Here is a 20,944-nt window from a genome sequence, read left to right as displayed (position 1 = left end):
CCGTCGCGTATTTCACTGTCTGCAAGGCAGACAGTGAAATACATTTTGGGGCCCCCAGGGGCCCCGCGACTCCCCCTCCCGCCATTCGGTTCCCGGCGGGAGAACCGCCAGGAACTGGATGGCGGGAGGGGGAGTCGGAATCCCCAAGCCGGCGCAGCAAGCTGCGCCGGCTTGGAGGATTCCTTGGGGGCAGCGGGAAACCGGCGGGAGACCGCCGGTTTCCCTTCTCTGACCGCGGCTAAGCCGCCGCGGTCAGAATGCCCCGCGGGGCACCGCCGGCCTGTCGGCGGTGCTCCCGCGTGCCGCGGCCCTGGCGGTTACAAACCGCCAGGGTCGTAATGAGGGCCTAAGTGTTTTCATGAAACTTAAAGCTCCCTGAGTAGCCTCTATCAGTGGTGTTCCCCTTGTCATTAGGATGGAGAATCCTCACAGGACTTTGCCAGGCTGATGATGTCTCTGCCCTCGGGCAGAGTGATCTTCAGCTCGCACAACTGCAGCTGCCTGGTACCTTCGTAAACTAGCACATGAGCCGAGGTGCCTGGCCACAACACAGCAAGTGTCTATCATTCTGACCCTTGCTCAGACTGAGAGACACTCATTATGCATTGGAAAATGGAGGGTGGGGCAGGACACACCGCCACTGCATCAAAACTTGTGTGCATGTATCAACTGCAGTCCAAATGCCATCCTTGCATCTTTACATATATATAAAGAAAAGACTGATTTCTAAGCTGTTTCCTAATGATCACATAGTGCTTGGGATCTGGAAAATACTCACCAGAGTTTCCACCTGGTGCCAACTCGGATTCTGCTGCACAGAGGGACTTGAAGTAAAGGAAGAAGCTGAGGACCAGAGACAAGATGGCCGCGGAGACTGCGAACTGTAGGAAATGATCATGTATGTAGCTGAGTCGAACACCGCAGGCCACGGACACACAAACAGACAGCGCTGTCAGGACGAAGGCATGGAATGCTGAAACGGTAGTAAAAGAAGAATAAGAACACCAAACATTTACAGTGCCAAGGTAAAGGATTGTATTTATTCATTCCTGTTGCCCTACTTTCTCAATGTGTCCTCTTCTCTGGCCCCTTTTTGAAGCAATAAATGGAAACTGAAATGTTCCTTCTTCTGGGCAGCTTGATTAATGAGCGTGGAAGAGAGAGGTTGATGCTTAATTGAAAAGCTAATGCCGAGCGGAACCTTGTTGGAACTAGAGAAGCAATTGCCTATAGTACAATCGAGTATACATTCAGCTAATTCCTCTGCAAAGCTAGCCAGTCTACACAACAAATAACTATGATGCAATTTTGTAGCAACCCATACCACAGGATCTATGAACAAAATGTGAACTGCTTTTTCTAGAACATAAGGACATTAAGAAAACCATCTGGATGAGGGCAGGGAGAGTTTTTTTGTCTAGGGTGGCTTGGATAACGGAAATTGTGTGAGAAAGGACCATGGAAAACAGATTTAGTAGAAGTTGGCATCTTAGAAACAGTCATGGACTTTGTCTGGAAGGGCTATCAGGAGTGAAAGCTATTTGGAAGGCGAAAGTCAAATGTATGTAAAAGTGTCACCAAAATGGTATACTGAATGTAGGTTCAATGAGGAGCATTCAAAGTCAGAAGTTGGTTGGTAAACCCAGTGCTTAATTTGAGCCGGTGGGGGCCACTGACACTTATGTTCAGGGACCAGCATGTCATTTTCTGCATCAGATATTCCCTGAGAGCAAAAGAGTAAAAAACACACACATTGGAAGTCTAAGGAAGAAAAAGATAGATAAATCATCACAGAGGAAGAAAGCAGGATTATGTAGTGTCTGGTAATGAATTAAAGAGGTTGAAGTTTAATTGCACCAGCCGCGAACCTCTGAGTTGGAACTTCAGGCACTGGCGCACTTTCATTTTCAAATTAAGTACTGGGTAGACCTTGTGAATGTGGGTCATTTTGCAAGAAGGGGCTTGCAAAGAAATACCGGTGTCCCTCTTGGGTCGGTGGAGTTCAAAGTAATGAATCGCAGTCCTTGTAAAATAGCACATAAGAATTTGTATTGTATGGTATGAAGAAACCAACTATATTATCAGAAGGACGCTGGAGGAAGAATGGAATGAATTTCCTTTGAGTTCATGTTCTTCCATAAGATTACAGTATTGACATACACAATAATAATTAGCTCTTTCACAAAATGGTCAAAGGTCAGATTTTTAATGACCCCCGGATACTAGGACAGTCACACAATTCTTTACTGACGTGGGGCTACACAAAATCTTAGTATCAGACTACAGAGTAAAATTTGCACCCGAGAACCAACAAAGATTTTGAAAAAATACCGAAGAAGCACACAAGAAATGCAATTTTTATCATGCACAAGGAACCACAGTTATCAAACAAGCTAAAAGAATGATAGAGTAAAGCAATATTTGGAGCCTACCACCAGCTTTCTCACCCCCGCATATCTATAAAGCAATTGCCAAGTTTACGCTTACGTGGGCATACTGTATTTTTATGTAGATTCCTCAGACAGGACCGAAATGATAAGCAAACCAGCTGTAAGCAATACCAGTACCATCAGGACCGGCTGGCGACAGGGAATGGCCTCATGCACAGCAAATACTGGTAACAGTTTAGAGCCTGAGTTATGGTTGGAAATATGGTTAGGGTTATAAGGGAAGACAGTGGTGTATACCTGAGACTGCTTTGAAAGAACAAAATGGGCATATTCTCTGTAGACTGCCCTGTTATGCGAGCAGGGCCTGGCCATAGCATAAACCAACTGTACATGGCCTTCGATCATGCAGTGAACTTTCAGCACAAGGCCTGGTGTAAGACTGGGCTGTGTAAACAGGGCCTGGCCTGGGGCCAGACACGACACCAAAAAACTGTCCCATCCGACTCGGCTGTGCTGAGCCTTTGGCCGTACACAGATGGCTTTCAACCTACGTACTGAACGAGGTGTAGAGCTGCGCTATCTCCTCTCCTACCCAACCTAGGCTTGCTCAATGTTTGTCTCTGTGCAGCTGGCTATGGCGGAGACATTAGCATATGCCGGTGATGCCATGCGCCTATGCCAGCCACAAATGTTGAGCCCCGCACCCAGCCCACAGTGTTCACTGTGCACTTCCTTTGATCATTAGCAGTTATGCTGTGTTTTTGCCTGATCTGCAGCCATACTTCAGCCTCTATTTTTTCGCTAATCCACCTGTCGATTCTGCAATAAAAATATGAAGTTTAAAAAAAAAAAAAACATTAGAGGCAGTAGCAACCTCTTTGGGATTCTCACTATATCCTCCTCAAATCAACAAATGCTCCTCTTGCTCATTTTTCTCATTTCTATTTTTTTCTCGGAACAAGCATCAATACTTCTTTTTTAATGGTCGCTATAGCAGACATTTTCAGCCAGTAAGACTGCTCGGTTTTGCGGGTCCCCTGAGGAGCTGCAAATTTGCATTGAACCAAGAGTAACATTTCTCCCTCATCTAGACAGATTCCTTTACTATTCAATTTTTGACTGACAGACTAGCAAATCCAAGACTGTCAAGCAGTGTGACAACAGATGATATGGATAGAAGTTGGGTAGGAGCGGAGATTGGATTATACACAAGACATTGCTTTTAAGATAAAAAAGGCATGGGTGCCCTAAGGAATGGAGGGGGTGCTACTGTTTGTGGTGAGGCTCCTTCATTATGCAGACTGGACAGAAATGCCACCCACTGAATGGAAGGGTTAAGCCCACGGCTGTCTCTGTTACTGGTTAATGGATGAGCTGGTGCCACTGCGCTTCCAGTCCTAAAGGTGCCTGAAATTGTGGAAAAACAGAGAACAAAGGTTTCCAGTTCCAAAGAAGGGATTTGGATATTTTTAGGCACATTTTTTCCTTTATTTGTTGTGACAGTGCAAGGTTCACAAGAGAGCTCAGTTACTGAAGTTCTTCAGAGGCATTTTGATCACAGTTCTTTGTTCACGGCAAGTGGCTCACAGAGAAAAGTATTGTATATTTCCTGCCATCAGCTGGATCCATCATATTGTTGGCCTTTGACCTTTTGTGGAAATGTCTGATTATTTTAGGAATTATTCTTCCCAACATAATAATGCGCCTAAATAAACAGCATTAGCCTGTGGCAAACAAGCACTGGCAAAGCCAATAGGTGTCACCTATGCAAGAGCTTCTGGCTTTGCTAATATGTTTTAGCCACATTGTATATCATCATGGCTGCTGTTCAGCATGGCTAAACGCTAGTGGGTTAAAAGAGAGTGGCATGGAGTGGAGTGTTGTAAAGTGGAGTAGAGTGGAGTGTTATGGAGTAACAGAGTTGAGTGCGTGGAGTCTAGTGGAGTGAAGTGGAGTGTCATGAAGTGGTGTACAGTGCTGTGCGGTGTGGTGGAGAAAGTACAGTGTTGAATAGTGGAAGGGTGTAGAGTGGAGTAGAGATGAGTGGCATAAAGTGGAGTAGAGTGTTGTAGAGTTGAGCAGCATAGAATATTGAGATTTGGTTTAGAGGGTGTTGTGTGGAGTGGAGTACAGTGTTGTGAGTGGCATACAGTGGAGTAGACTGTCAGAGTGGACAGGCACAGAGTGGAGTAGTGATGTAGAGCCAAGTGATGCAGAGTTCAGTGGCAAAGAGTGGAGCGGAGTGGTACAGGATGGAGTAGTGAAGTAGAGTAGTGTCGTAGAACATAGTAAAGTGGAATGGAGTGGCAGAAGGAGTTGTATAAAGCTCTGTACAGTGGAGTAAAGAGTCACAGAGTGAGTAGGGTGTCATTGAGAGGAGTAGAGTTTAACTGAGTAGAGTGCCATAGAGTGGGAGTGGATATCGTAGAGTGGAGTGTCACAGAGTGGTCTAGAGTGAAGTGGCGTAAAGTACAGTGGTGCACAGTAGATTTGCTTGAGTGCAGTGGCATAGAGTGCGTTGTTTTTGACAAATGTGGTGTAGAGTGCATTAGCGTAGAGTGCAATGACGTGGAGTGGAGTGGAGTAGAGTGCAGTGGCGTACAGTAGTGCAGGGTAAATTGCAGTGCCATATGAGATAGATTGTTTCTGAATAGAGTGGAGTGGTGCAGGGTAGAGTGGATTGGTGGAGGATAGACTGTAGAGGTGTACAGTAGGCTAAAGTGGTGTAGAGTGCAGTGGTGTAGAGTAGGGTTGTGTAGAGTGCAGAGGTGTGGCGTGCAGTGGTGCAGAATAGATTAGAGTGGTGTAGAGTGATGCAGAGTGTAGTACAGTAAACTGCTTTGGTGTAGAGTGCAATTGAGTGCAGTAGAGTGCAGTGGCATAGGGTGCAGCGGCATAGAGTAGAGAGGTGCAGAGTAGAGTGGTGCAGAGAACAGTGGTGCAGAGTAGAATAGAGTGGTGTACAGTGCAGTGACAGAGCACACTTGCAGAGTAGAGTGTCGTAGAGTACAGTGCTGTAGAGTACAGTGGCACAGAAGAGAATGGTGTAGAGAGAAGTGGCCTTTAGTATAGTGGTGCAGAGTAGAATAGAGTGGAGTAGAATGCAGTGATGTAGAGCGCAATAATGTAGAGTGACGCACTGTGCAGTGGCATAGTGTGCAGTGGCGTACAGTGTTGGAGAGTAAAGTACAGTGGCTTGCAGTGCAGTCATGCAGAGTAGAGGGTGTAGAGTGCAGTGGAGTAGAGACCATTGGTTTTGAGTAAAGTGGTGTTGAGTGCATTGGCGTAGAGTGCAGTGGTTTAGAGTGGCTCAGAGCACAGTGGTGTAGAGTGCTGCAGAGTAGAGTGGTGCAGCTTAAAGTGCAATGGCGTAGAGTGGAGTGGCATATAGTGGAATGGCATAGAGTGGAGTGATGCAGGGCCGAGTAAAGACTTAGGGCCAGATGTATCAAAGGGTTTTATCCTTTCTAGGTCTATAGGAAAATGCATTAGTACATATGGCCCTTAGAGTGCAGTGGCGTAGAGTCGATTGTTTCAGAGTAGATTGAAGTGGGGCGAAGTGGTGAGGGTAGAGTGAAGTGGTGCAGCTTACAGTACAGTGGAATACAGTGCAGTGGCGTAGAGTGGATTGCCTTAGACTAGAGCGAAATGGCGTGGGTTGGTACAGGGTAGAGTTCAGTTGCATAAAGCAGTGGCTCAGAGAGCAGTGGCGTATTGTGGTGCAGAGTACTGTGATGTATAGGCAGTGGCATAGAGTGGAACGGCACATATTGGAGTAGAGTGGCCGAGTGCAATGGCATCGAAAAGACTGTTTCAGAGTAGAGTGAAGTAGCGTAGAGTGGAGTGGTGCAGGGTGCAGTGTTGCAGAGAGGAGTGGCATAGAGTGGAGTGGTGCAAAGTAGAGTGAAGAGGCCTACACTGGAGTGGCGTACAGTGCAGAGTCAGAGTGCAGTGGTGCACAGTAGATTACAGTGGCATAGAGTGTAGTGGCGCAGTGTGTAATGGCAGAGAGTACTGGTGTACAGTGCACTGGCAAGGTGTACATTGACATACAGTGCAGTAGAGTGGCATAGAGTAGAGTGGTGCAGAGTAGAGTGCAGTGGTATAGAGTGTAGTGGTGCAGAGTAGAGTGGCAGAGAGTTCAGCGGCGGAGAGTGCACAGTTGCAGAGTAGAATGCTGTAGAGTGCCTGGTGGAGAGTAGAGTGGTGTAAATTTCACTGGTGCAAAGTGCAATGGCGAAGAGTGGTGCAGAGTAAAGTGATGTAGAGTGGCTTAGAGTATAGTGATATAATGTAGAGTATAGTGCAGTGGTGCAGAGCAGATTCGCCGTAGAGTGCAGTAGTGTAGAGTGTATTGTTTTTGAGTAAAGCAGTGTAGAGTGCATTGGAATAGAATAGTGTGGCGTGGAGTAGAGTGGCACAGGGCAGATTGCAGTGGTGTAGAATGGAGTGACAGAGTGGAATGGTACGGAATGAGTACAGTGCAATGTCAGAGTGTAGTGGCATATAGTGCAGTGTAGTAGGGTGGCTAAGAGTGGATTGGCAAAGAGTGCAGTGGCGTAGAATGAAGTAATGCAGAGTAGAGTAGCGCAGAGTGTAGTGGCATACAGTGAGAGTGCAATAGAATGGTATAGAGTAGAGTAAAGTGATGGTGAGCACAATGGTGTAGACTGGTGTAGCATGCAATGGCGTAGAGTGCAGTGACGTGTTGCAGGGTAGAGCACAGTGGTGTAAAGTGCAGTGGCGTAGAGAGCATAGATTGAGTAAAGTGGTGTTGGGTGCATTGGTGTAGAATGTAGTGATTTAGAGTAGAGTGGCACAGAGTAGAGTGGTGCAGAGTAGAGTGGCGTAAAGTGGTGCAGCTTAAAGTAGGATGTCGCAGAGTTGGGTGGCGAATAGTGGAGTGGCGCAGAGTAGAGAGATGAAGAGTGCAGTGGCATAGAGTGCAGTGGCGTAGAGTAGATTGTTTCAGAGTCAAGTGAAATGGAGTAGAGTGGAGTGGTGCAAAGTAGGTGTGGGAGGTGCAGGGTAGAGTGTAGTGGCGCAGGGTGCAGTGGCATAGAGGTGATTGTTTCAGAGGTAGAGTGAAGTGACATGGAGTGGAGTGGTACAGTGTAGAGAGCAGTGGCACAGAGTTGAATTAGAGCAGTGGCACAGAGTTGAACTAGAGCAGTGGCGTAGAGTGGAGTGGCATAGAGTGGCGCAGAGTGCAGTGGCGTAGTGAGTAGCGCAGAGTGGTATAGATTGTAGCGGCATAGAGCATATTGTTTCAGAGTAGAGTGAAGTGTGTGGAGTGGTGCAGGGTACAATGCAGTGTCAAAGAGTAGTGGCACAGAGTGCCCTGATGTGGAGTGCAGGGGTACAGAGTGGAGTGGCACAGAATAATGTGGCACAGAGTGGAGTGGTCCAGAGTAGAGTGAAGTGGCCTAGCCTGGAGTAGTGTAGAGTGCAATGGTGCACAGTAGTTACAGTGGCACAGTGTACTGGTGTAGTGTGTAGAGTGAAATGGCAAAGAGGGCACTGGCAATACATGCATTGGCATAGAATGTACTAGAGTGGCATAGAGTAGAGTGGTGTGGAGTTGAGTGCAGTGGCGCAGAGCATAGTGATGCAGAGTAGAGTGACATAGATTTCAGTGATGGAGAGTGCAGTGTTACAGAGGAGAGTACCGTACGGTACATGGTAGAAAGCAGAGGGCCATAGAGTGCATGGTGTAGAGAGCAGCAGCACAGAGTGGTCCAGAGTAAAGTTATGTAGAGTGCAAAGGTGTAGAGTGGCATAGAGTAGAGGTTTGCAGGTTAGAGTACAAAGATGTACAGTGCAGTGGTGCAGAGTGGATTGGCATAGTGCGCAGTGCCCTACAGTGTATTATTTTTTATTAAAGTGGTGTGGAATGCAGTGGTGTAGAATAGATTCACGTGGAGTGGAGTGGCAGAGGGTAGATTGAAGTTGCATAACGTGGAGTGGTTTAAAGTGGAATGGCACAGAGTGCACTGGCTTAGAGTAGAGTGGTGCATAGTAGACTGCAGCGGCATAGTGGAGAGTGGCTTAAAATAGAGTGGCGAAGAGTAGAGTGCCACAGAATGAAGTGCTCCATAGCAAATTGTTGCAGGGTGCAGTGGTGAATAGTAGAGTGGTGTAAAGTGCATTGGCATGGGGTGCAGTGGCATAGAGCGGTACAAAGAAGAGTGTCATAGAGCGCAGTGGGGTAGTGTCCAGTGGTGCAGAGTAGAGTGGCAAAGAGTGAAGTGATGTAGAATAGAAAGGCGTAGAGGGCAGTGGCGTATAATGCAGTGCTGTAAAGTGTTGCAGAGTAGAGTATAGTGGTGTGCAGTGCAGTGGTGCAGAGTAAATTAGTGTAGAGTGCATTCATTTTGAATAAAGTGGTGAAGAGTACATTGGCACAAAGTGCAGTGATGCATATTAAAGTGTAGTGGTGCAAAGTAGAGTGCAGTGGCACAAAGTAGAGTGGAGTGGTGCTGAATAAAGTGGGACCGAGTAAAGTGGGACCGAGTAAAGTGGTACCAAGTAAAGTGGTGCTGAGTAGAGTGGCGCCGAGTGGAGTGGCACAGGGTAGTTTTTTCAGAGTAAAGTGGAATGGCGCATAGTAGAGTACAGTGGCATAGAGTGGATTGGCATATACTGCAATGGCGTAGAATGGAGTGCCACAGAGTAGAGTGCAGTCGCAAAGAGTTCAGTGTTAAAGAGTAGAGTGGCTTAGAGTGGACTGCTGCAGATTGGAGTGGTGAAGCGTGCAATGATGCATAGTCGAGTAGTGTGGGGTAGAGTGCACTGACAGAGTAGAGATGCGTACAGTGAAGTGGTGTAATGTGGAGCGGTGCAGAGTAGACTGCAGTGGTGTGGAGTGGTGGAGAGTAGAGTAGGGTGGCGTAAAGTGTGGTATAATGTAGCGCACTGCCATAACAGAGAACACATCTTCAGTTAAAATGACCATTACATTTGCACAAACATACGGTTTTACTGATAAAAGTATACAGAGCATAAACGATAATGTGGGGAAATGTCATCACCTAGTGTAATGATTTGCTTTAGTAATAAAATATTTGTTTCCACCACACTTCAAAATTAAAAAAAAAAATGTGCTTTATTTGTGCTTTTAGAATTCCGATAAATTCTGAAATATCTGCATAATTCATTTGCAAACATTTCAATTTTGCTGTGGTTTAGAAAAAACATACCATTGTACAGCACACCCGAGTAGCCAGCGTGATTGTCATATAAAACCTCTCACTTTGAGGTCAGAGAAGGAAAAGTAAACACCAAGCTATTGGAAGCCAGAGCCTTAAATTGTACCTTCTTCTTCAATCTTTAAATACACAGCAAATGTGACAAGATATGATCAAGATTTAAAGGCCTGTTTACAGAAATCTAGTACTGGATCAAGAATACATTATACAAGCATTTGGCAATGAAAGGGACAAACTCAAGCTCGACAACCTAAAAATATATAGCCAGCAAATACAAAGCATGCAAGTGTGAGTTACAAACCACAAATGAGCAACGGACAGAATGCATTCCCTGAAGAAGCTTTCAGAACGTTCCCAAAATGTTGTTAGCAAAACAGACAGCTGGGCCGTCTGGTTTGCGTCTGCCCAAAATTAAGATAGAATAGAAATTACATCGCAGCTATAGGCTCACCATTTATGGGATAATAAAGCCTGCTTCTATCTCGAAGAACAAGCCCTTCAGCCACCTGCAAAAAAATATATATTTGAATTCAAAATATTATATACATATAGGGTCTGAGAATGTTATATATCTGACATTTAATTCTCCTTAATAGTAATACTAATAATAACAATGATGATTATAACGATAATAATAACAACAATATAAAAAACTATAATAATAATAATAATACAGCAAACATCACAAACTGAACTGTCTCTTGGCATTTAAATAATCGGTGCTAATTTTTAATCTTCGCTTTGCCATATCGTTTTTTTTTTTAAATCTTAAGTTATTCCACAAACCTTGCTCTGCTCTTATCTATGACTTTCTGCTATGGTATACCATCGTTCACCACATTCTCACAGACCTTTCCCACTGAAAGGCCATTGACAGCTGCCTGTATCCACCTGGAGAACAAGATGAAGCTGACAAATATGAAACATCTGTCATATAACTCATACTTTCGCTGGAGAAATGCAATTTGGCAACCTTTAAGTCTCAAACTGAGTCCGCCATAAATACCTCCATCACCAAATCTTCATCATACCCAAGCATATGGATATTACCATAGGTCCATCAGTATACTAAGTCGATTTTATGGTCGAGTCTGCGAGTGCAGGCGCATGCGCATGCGCATGCGTCTCACTTGCAAGACTCTTGTGTTCAGTAAAGGGCTTGGAGCCCACTTGTCGCTCACCATTTGTTGGTTTGCATGGCACTCTTCTTCACAGCCTAGTAATTCGTCAACACATGCCTGGCATTATTTCAGTTTATTTGTGTGGAGCAGAGATCAAGCGCTAAGTGATTCAACTGAATTAGTGTCCGTCTGTTGCTCCCTACGTGATAGAGGTACTAAGTTTTCTTTTTAACTTCTAGTGCCCTGCAAACAGAAAGCTTGTAACTGGCAAAACACGTGCCCAGCAAACAAACAAAATTGCACAACTTTATTTTTTTAAGCTAACTTTTTTATTTTGCCAAGCTGTCTTTTTTCCATTTCCATGCATGTTTTCTTTTGTTTTTGCTCGTGGGTGCTGTCGTCAAAAGATGACGATTAACTTGTTATAAACTTGCGAGGCCTATTGCATTGCAAATGCTTGTTAAAAATGATATTATGTATCAGAGTTTGTTTTAAGAAATACAGATTCCTCTTCTAATTTGAAAAGCGAAGGTTATACAAGCATACAAGCAAAAGCGGCAAAAGAAATAAGGTGCTGCCCTTTTACAGTCGTCAGCGCTGGCAAATCATGACTTTGTACTTGACCACTGTGAATTCCAGAGTCTCGAAAAAAATTATTTATTTCTGAAATACTGCTTTTCACTTCCTATGTTTTTTCCTGTTGTTTTTCAGTAAGTTATTCAATTTGAGAATGTATTTTCTGACTAAATAAGGCACCCCTGTTCAAGAATTGTTCAAAGTGTTGGAGGAAGACTTGGCTGAATAATTGGATTTAGACAACAGCAAGCACTGCTGTGGTATGTAGTTTTAGAATCAAAGGGACCGAGTAAATATCATCGGCAAACAAGACTGACCCTTCGGTGAATTACAATACATTCTTCACATGAGAAGAGAAAATAAAATATACCTGCAACTCGGTATTCTACTATGAAACCAAAGAATAGGTCACCTTTTGCAAACTGTTGTCAGATCAGAGAAAATTATATATATTTCTCCAGTCTTCCTCTCGGCTGATGGAAGTTAGTTGGACAGGGTTGAAAAAGAGAAAACTCCTTTGATGTTGAGGTCTTATTTGGCATCACAGCCATCTTTGGTGAGAGACCATCTTCGAGGAGATATGTCATCAAATAAGCTATGGTTCAACAGCGAGGCCTTCTGCTTGAATCACACATAGCCAACATGTTCTGATAATGAGGAGCCATTTGAAGTTGAAAACACCCTGTTTAAAAGACACCAGTACTGGGTCGTGGCATTCTCATGTCTGCTCCAGTGTGATAACCAAAAACATGATTTAGTCTCCAGAGGGCCAAATGTCGACAGACCTCTATTCAAATCACCTGACAAGGGTTCTTCTACAGCTCAACCCAGAAGAACCCATAAACGTGTCCAAATTTCCAAGGTGGTTCCTACAAACAGTCTACATTTTCAAGCAGTACTCCATGTAGGGAGACTCCACCTCTCAGAAAAGATACACACTGGATGTCTCCACCTGCTAAACATGGAGTTAATAGGGATGCTGGTCGTTTGTTTCTATATGCACAGATTTAATGGGGCACTCCTGTTTGTTCCTTCTGGACTAAGGACACAGTCCACAGAATACCTGACGCCATAACATTTTGCACATGTGACCAAAAAGTTGTATAAACACTCAACTTTCTCAGTGGACAACTCATATTTCAACATTAGTCAATAATGAAAAATAGAAAACACTATGGAACCAATAAATAACATCCTATACTTTACTGAAACCATCCATGCAAACCTTTCTTACCCCAGCTCACTTAGGGTCACACAACATAGTTCCAGTACATATAAAGCCCCTCCTGTGAAACCATTCTTTGTCAAAGATCATCTCTATGTAGCCTCTCTGGTAGTTTCTGTGGTGAAAATAAGAGTGTTTTATTACTGAAGTCACACGTATGTTATTGGCGGAAGGCACTTTATTATAATCACACATAAAGAAGTTAAAGAGACATTCACAATATTCTGGTTCTCTCACTATCTACATTCTAATTTGACAATGTTGCAAAACAAGGTCTACAGGATTGGTGAACCGAGAAAACAAGCATGTAGCTTCAGCCCTCCCTCCCAATAGGTTTATTTGTATCAGTCATACATGGTGCTCTGTTTTGTTTCTGGCAGGGACAGGAGATTGTGATAAAATGGTGCAACGGATGGCTAAGCTCAGTACTGATAGTGTTGATTCCTACCAGGGGCTCTATTCCATAAGCAATGGCCTTTGCACTCATTTCTTTTAAGCAGGCGAGCTGGGGCCCAGTGTCCCCAATTAAAATGTCACCATGGCATAGACTGCGGCAATGCACCCTATTTGTACTATGAGCTCAGGACACTTTAACAATGCTGAAACTCCTTTCAGTCTTCCCAGTCTAGCCACTAATAAAAACCTGCATCTAAATCCAGTACCATGTCCAGCAGGGTTCACTTTAACAAAAAGATTTCAGGAAAAGTAAGGTCGTAGTTTTATGGCAGGTACATTACATGACTGTCAACCTACTGACTGGCCCAAGAGAGTGAAGTCAGATGTTTAGGTGGACGATCTCATTAAAATGAATCAAGAATCAATACTTTGTGGATAGTGATACAGATCTGAAAAGCAAGTGATCTCACTGAAATCTATGGCAGCATTTGCTTTTTGTGGGGGAAATAAGAGTGACAAGAGGGTTATACTCACAAAACAACAGTGAGTTGATATGAATGATAATGCTGATACTTCTGAAAGTTCAGCTTCTTTAAGCATTCAGTCACTAGGCTTAGCACGGGCTCATTATATTAGTCCTCCATTTACAAGAATAGGCACCCTGAAATACTTGGGTAAGTACATTATAAGATCCACACATAAAGTAGGTGGACATAGATCACACATTCTACAGCTCTGTTTCCAACTCTCTTCTCATCTGACCATCCAAATTCCATAAAATGCAAAAGCCTTAGGGGGTCATTACAACACTGGCCGCCATACGGGCGCCAATGGGGCCGCACTCCCGCGGTGCCCATTACAACATCCCCGCTGGGCCGACGGGCGCAAACCTAGTTTACGCCCACCTGCCCACCGGGGATGCGGCCGCAACATAGGAGCCGGCTCCTAATGGAGACGGCGGTGTTGCAGCCGTGCGACGGGTGCAGTTGCACCCGTCGCGCTTTTCACTGTCTGCTATGCAGACAGTGAAAAGCTGCATGGGGCCCCCAGGGGCCCCAGGAATCCCCTACCGCCAGCCTCTTCCTGGCGGTGCAAACCGGCAGAAACAGGCTGGCGGTAAGGAAGTCATAATCCCCAGGGCAGCGCTGGTTGCAGCGCTGCCCTGGTGGATTATCACCGCCGGCGCTAAAACGGCGGGAAACCGCCGGCCCCGGCGGTCAAAATACGGACGCCACTTTAGCCCTGGCGGTCTCAGACCGCCAGGGTCGTAATGACTCCCTTAAATTGTTAAAAACCCACCCACACAACACAAAGTATAACAATTGCACACTAGGAACCTCTTCTTGAAGACTCCAGATGAAGACAGGAACAGGATGAACCTCATCAGCTAGAAAGACAGAGGCCCGCATTTGGATTTTGGCAGTCAATTTCCCTGACCACCGAAGCCCAACCCGCCAGATGACTGCCATATTACAAGTGCTGGCTGCTTTCCACAATCATTGAGGTGGAAAGCAGCCAGCAGTCGTGCTGGCGGTTGGCGCTGCAGAGGCGGTTCCCTCGCCGGCACCGCCATGCAAGCAGGACTCCACCCACCGTATTACAAGTCGTAATACGGCTTGGCGGAGTCCTGCTGGTGTGGTGGTGGTGGCGAGAGATGACTGCCAACACCCATCCCCTCCCAGATGTCCCCCTCGACTGAGGAGGTAAGTGGCTGTCCGAAGGGAGGGGGGTAGAGTGGGTCTGAGAGTTTGGGTGCATGTGTGCATGTCTGCAGAGGGTGGAGAGGGGTGCTGAATGTGTGCGTGTATGTGTGTGTGAATGAGGGTGTCTGTGTTGATGAACGTGAGTGAATGGGTGTGTCTGAGTGCATGTGTGAGTGTGTGGATGGGTGGGGGGGATGTGTGTGGACACGTGTGTGTCAGCAAAAAGAATGAAGATTCCTGTCACCAGGTGCATGACTGCCAGGGTTTTTGTGGCGGGGTGACCGCCACGGAAAGCCTGGCAGTTTGCAGCCTCGTAATCCGGACAGCAGGCTGGGGTCTGCTGCCCGATTGGAGGTGCTCGCCGCTGGCTGTGGTGGTGCGACCGAACCAGCGGGCCAGGCGGAGTTGTGGAGGCTTGGCGTCTGCCAAGCCTCTCAACTCAAAATGTGGCGGTCCTTACCGCCGGCTCTGCAGCGGTAGAACCACCATGGCGAGGCTGTTGGTCTCATGACCGCCAGCCTCGAAATGAGGGCCTATGCTACCAGTACACTGTCCATGAGAGTTGCAAGTTGCACCATCCTGATAGAGGTGTATCAAAAATCTCTATAGACAGGATTTGGTATTTCAAGCTTCATCTTCCTAGAAGGAAAAAGTCCTAGATGTATCTACAGGTAGATATATATTCAAATTAAATCATGTGACCATCAGCGGACCAAATGGATTAGCAGTTAAAATCGGAAACATAATGTATCCCTGCACAGATTTTCTTACTTGTGCTTGACATAATGTAAGCCAGAGACATGACAAAGAATGACACATTTGCTTTTTTGAACAAACACCCTTTTCAGAAAAAAGGTGATTGCAGTGATTATTGGCATAAAGACTGAATTGCACACCCTCAAATCTGTGGGCTTAGTTGTGGCAGCTTCCTTAGAAGCCAACCTCCAGGTTGGGGTGGAGAGTTAATGAACAAAGAAGGGTACCAGAAAGTTCAAGCCTCATGATATCTGGATTCAGCAAATCACAGGTCAAGGATGCAGTGCTAGAAGATTAAGAGGAGACAACTACCCCTGTGCTTCTCTTGTGCCCCTTCTCTGCTACATAAAGAATGCCCCTTTACCGTTCTGCATCATTGTAGGAGGAAGACCACTAACAGCCAGATGTACAAAGTATTTTATTACAAGAAACTGGAAGTTTGCAATCACAAAAAATACTTTTGGTATGTAGAAAACTCAAATTATGATTTGGTAACAAGACACATGATGCTGACTGCTTACCTTAAGTGGAAGGGTTCTGTATTAGTACATAGGTCAGTTGGCAAAAACTGAATGGATTTGGTAAAAATGGGTGCACCATTCAGGACCCTCTTTACCGAATACATCCAAGTTCCTCCAGGCTTTGGTAACATCACCAATTGCCCTTGGGTGTTGCATATCATTCAGGACAGATCCACTCTACCATACGTATGCTAGCAGGTGTCTTCCAGCTTCTGGGTTTGTTGATGACGGGTAGGTCAGTGGACTGCAGCCTCTGGACAATAATATTCCAGGAGTAGTAGCAGCATCTATGATATCCCAAGGGGTCCATGCCAGAATCTAGGAGGGTCACCCCACTAGGCGATTTACACACCTATGTAGGTGTAATAGGTTTTAGGAACACATTACCATGAGAGCAACCTTACTCTCTTAGTGAGGATTAGGTCTTTTTAATTTAGGTCCTAATGTAACGCCATTAGATACTTTTGGACTACCCATGGCGTCAATAATGTTGACCGCATCTTTGTAGTTTAGGTAAACTCACACAGATTTCCAGAACTACAATCCTGTAGTGTAGGGCATTCCAAACACAGACTCACACTTCGGGAATAACAGACCATTATTCCTGACAATTCCCACTGTTTGTTTTAGCACTGACATAAGTCCTACCGCTCAGAGTACAATTACAACATCAGCACCTATAGTCAGTTTTAATTCACACTCCTTCCATTCCTTCACCATTCAAATACTGGGAGGCACTTAGCACCCCTTGCACCTTTCAACAAAACATCTCTGACAAAAAGCCCTCTTGCGGGGCCTGTCGGGCATTGCAGCATCGGCCCAATGAGGAGTAAGCCCGACGATGAAGCATGCCACCTAATGATGGGTGAGGCCACTTGCGCTTACAAGCAATCGTTTTGGGTGACCTCTTCTCCTCCACCAAATCGGTAGTGAGGAGTTGCCATTAAGGAACAGTGTACCTGTTGTTTATTGTTAGCTGGGTGGTGGGAGAGTGTACACTGGACCGCCCAAATTCGCCCAGTCCCCATCTTCTATTGTTTGCTAGCTGACGTCTACAGCTTAGAACTACAATCCACTGCACCTAATTCACATACAAGTGGTTTCCATTGCATGTGATAAGTAGGCAGCAAGGAAAATTCCAAATATCCACTAGAAAGACAGAACAGACTCCAGGCAGGCTGTTGGTGCACACTCACAGTAATCCTGCCTTATGTCTCACAGTGCCAACATAACTATCAAGCCACCCAATAAGGATCCAGGGCTTAATTTTCTGATGAAATATCATTTATAACGAAACCGCCAGATGCCAGCACTCCCCATCGATTCTTTTGGTGCTGGCTTTTGCATTGGGCTCTCCAGATCCTGTGCCTATCAGGAGCCAGAACTTTTTTCCCCTCAATACATTTATTTTAAAAGGCAAGTGCTCCTTATACTGCATTGTGCCTTGTAACGCTAACATCACCATCATGCCAGACAATCAAGAGCTAGTGCTTGAATTCCCACTGGCAACACCCCGTCAGTGTGGGGCTCAACAGCAAATGGCAGAAAAAAAGTTATGAGAATCTCATGTTTCATATGAAGGACCTACAGCCACAACCCTTACATCTCAGATAAGTAATCAGCACCACGTGTCTCATGCATGACACAGCATACCGACTCTCATACCCATAACTTGCAAACAAAATCATTCACTCCACACCAACAACCTTGTCCACTTGCCCCTCACTAGGACACAGCACCATCAGTAAGACACTGAAAGTGGTGCCCATCAATGCATACTCTTGAGTGACCAATGCACAAGATATTGTTGGCATCATCAAACACGACAACCAAGACTCACATTTAATCACAGAATAATGGCTCACATTCACATTTACACACATTCTTGTGTCACGTACAAAGCCATGAGAAGCAACTGCCCCACTACGTGGCCATGTAACTTGACATATCAGGTGTACAATACCATACTAATAATCATGGCATCAGCACACTGGAAACAAAGAAGAAGAAAAAAATCATTCACTTTTCATCTATGCATCCAGGATCTGGAACAAAATTCCAAATGAAATCAGAAACTCTTCAACTGCCCTTCAAATCATAAAAAAGTGAAGATAAATTGTTTAAAGGAGCTGCACTCCATACGCAGTAATTCTCACCCGCTAGCTACTTCTATTAAATGTGCTCAGTTATTATCTGTTTAGCACTCCAGTGTTTCCGAACTATGTTCGTGCTTTACAGGATTCACTATCTACAAACAGGTATATCCGAGATCAGGAAAAAAAACTTCTGAATGAGACTAAGAACATTTTTTTGAGATCCATTAGCAAAGTCATCACGGAAAGGAAATCAGAATGCAAGGTCTACAGCAGATAACTCCTTCCATCCAGAAATCCAGTGACTCTGCATGACAGACCTCCATTATGCCTACTTCTTTGTTCTGGGAAATTCATCACACTTGAGAATACTGGAGACTTCAGCCTTAAGTCTGTCATAAAACTTGTTTTCCTATGTATATGACAGTGATACCTGCTCATCTCCTGAAGCACAACTTCCTAATTTACTTGTTCGTCTTTAAGGAAGCAAAGCAATCCCTGACCGTACAACACCAGCTCCGTACCTTTTAAAATTGGGTGACGTTATCTCTGAATTCTTTCAGCTAAGAGTCATACGAGGAAGCCAATCTGAATACAAAAGCAGGAACAATCACTGTTGCGTCACACTAATAGCAGATTATATGATATACAAGTGATAAATAACTATATGGTATCTATGAAGGTAAGAAGTTATCCATACATACATCATAGGGCACATCCTTTCCTGAAGGATCATATTATGAAAGTGAGCATTGCACAATCCATATTGGGAAACCTGGGTTCCTGAAAATTCGTGATCATTTATGTCGGGCTCCACATGCGGCACCTGCTGGAATGCCATGACAGGACTGCAAACACACAGATAGCCCAATACTTTTTAAATTAGTGGTACAGGTAAAAGGAAATAATGAAAGGGATGGTTTTCCAGAAACAAGAATAAAATCTAAAATTATTTTCTTTGGGGGGCAGATTACACAACATGAATTTATCAGAACAGCCCAATTTTCGCCGATTACTCATTTTCTACATTGAATGCAAAATTACGCAGGAATAGCACACCTTTGCTAAACACCTTTTTGTATCATATCAGGGGCCTCAATCATAATCTTCATATCAACAATATTCTTCTTTATTTTTAATAGTTTCAAAAATACAAAGTTACTCAAATATGTAATAAATAAATAAGTAAATACAAAGACAACAAAACAATAATTCTGTGCAATCGCCAACAGATCTGCCATGCTGCCATGACAAAACAGATCTGCCATGGAAGCATGAGCACTTTGGAGACAAAATGGCAGGAAAACCTAAATAGGGCAGGCTGGCTGTGGCAGAGCCTATGCCGCCTCAAACGTCTTATAGACAGACTCTGCTGTACCAGCAATTCTGCAGCTGGTCACCCAAACCCTAACAGAGGCTCTTGGTGCTGTGTATACAAAGATAGGTGCCTTGCCCTGGAATGCATGCCTTTTTATCAAACTTGAAGCATGGTCTTGCAAGTTAGCCTTTAAACGCCTGACTGTAGTTAGTGGGGCAGGGTTAATGTATTTCAGACATTTTCAACCTGTGCTTTTTTGTTTAGATGGGCAGGGTTAACCTTTGACCCCCCCACCCTTCATTCCTCCTAAAGTAACTTCAGATCTCCATTTGCCTATTATATTTTTGAATCCCAATGCCACTGTAAAGCAGTCATTGAGTTTCTTGGACGCAAATGGATTCAAAGGAATTATTAAAAATATAAAGATGTGAGTTGTTGAAAACAGAAATTTTGTTTCATGCCAATAGTCACTGGAGTATCTATGCATCAACGAAGCACATATTGGCAGAATGTGACTTGCATTTGCTTACGTCTCCTTAATTCCTAAGTACCAGCCACAGTTTCTTTAAGGAATATTTCAGTTTTTAGAATGGGTTGGGTTCCTGTGTGGACATCTTTTTACATTGCGCTGTGGTGCTAAAGAGCGCTGTGCAGAGCCTCGTTCTGCTGATGCGGGGCAAGCACATAGACTTCGTGAGCACCAAGGCCCTAATAACCCCTTTGTTGTTGCCTCCCAGTATTTGCTGTCCTCCTGCGGTGCAGCAAGGTGGTAGAGACGTTTTGGTGCCCCTCACGGAAAATCAATGAACATGTGGCTGTTTGTAGCTAAATAATCATATAGTTCGTGTATCCAGCTGGCTCTATCCTTCGTTTGCAGCAGAAAATGTAATGCTGCTCGCCTGCCATGGTGATTCCTCACGAGAGAGTTGGTGAAAATCGTCTCCTCCAGTATAAACTTTTCCCTACTGCCAGTCCACCGACCGTGTCCTGCTGGTTGCATAAACCAAAAGCTACTGCCTCTGAGACTTTGGCAACTGGGGATCTTCGTGAGGTGGGCCAGGAGAAGTAATACCTGTAGAGAAGCATGATGCATGGGCCCCTAGTTCTCCGGCGTTCAGTGGGGGCTTGAAGGGAGTAAGGGCCTGCCCGGTCTCCCCCCTCCAAGCATATCGGGCATAGCTGGTGCAATCCATCACACGGGCGAGTAGACTTGGTTGTAGGATGGGTTAGGGCGGGGCTTGATTTAGCTTACATATAGTTTGGATGGGGCTGGAGCGGCCTCTTTTGGCCAGGTCAATACCCAAGGAATCAGGGCGGGGTCGTTTTGAGCTTAGGAGGTAGGCCTTAGAGTTTTAGTTTTGTTTCCTTAGTTTCAGTTTCGATCTAAGTGGATTTTAAATGATGGCAAAGTGTAATAAAGTTGTGGCGGTCTTATGACAGGGCTTGGTCTGAGTTTATTGAGTCGGGGCAGTAAAAAGAACGGAGGGTCCTCACATGCTTTGGTATAGGAGGGAGGATGCGATTTGTTTCATAATGGCTCAAATCGATAAGGGTCTCACAGCAGTAAACATTTCAGGTAAGTTAGCAGGTGTGTCATTTTTTGTTAAATATTTTGGGGGTTATGATCCTATAGAAGG

The 20,944-nt window shown here is 44.8% G+C and overlaps 1 protein-coding gene across 1 annotated transcript in view; it reads right to left on the bottom strand.

Moving 5' to 3' along the window:
* Positions 1–20,944, bottom strand: part of TM7SF2 (transmembrane 7 superfamily member 2) — an 85,999-nt gene that overhangs the window by 46,683 nt on the left and 18,372 nt on the right. The window contains exons 4-5 of the mRNA XM_069207980.1: positions 10,050–10,104; positions 779–973 (exon numbers count right to left, since the gene is read on the bottom strand). Of these exons, the coding sequence (XP_069064081.1) occupies positions 779–973; positions 10,050–10,104 (250 nt within the window). The remainder of the gene's footprint in view (positions 1–778; positions 974–10,049; positions 10,105–20,944) is intronic.

Source organism: Pleurodeles waltl, chromosome 9 (genome assembly GCF_031143425.1).
Source record: "Pleurodeles waltl isolate 20211129_DDA chromosome 9, aPleWal1.hap1.20221129, whole genome shotgun sequence".
Classification (NCBI taxonomy): Eukaryota; Metazoa; Chordata; class Amphibia; order Caudata; family Salamandridae; genus Pleurodeles; species Pleurodeles waltl.
This window is presented reverse-complemented; position numbering and strand designations above follow the sequence as displayed.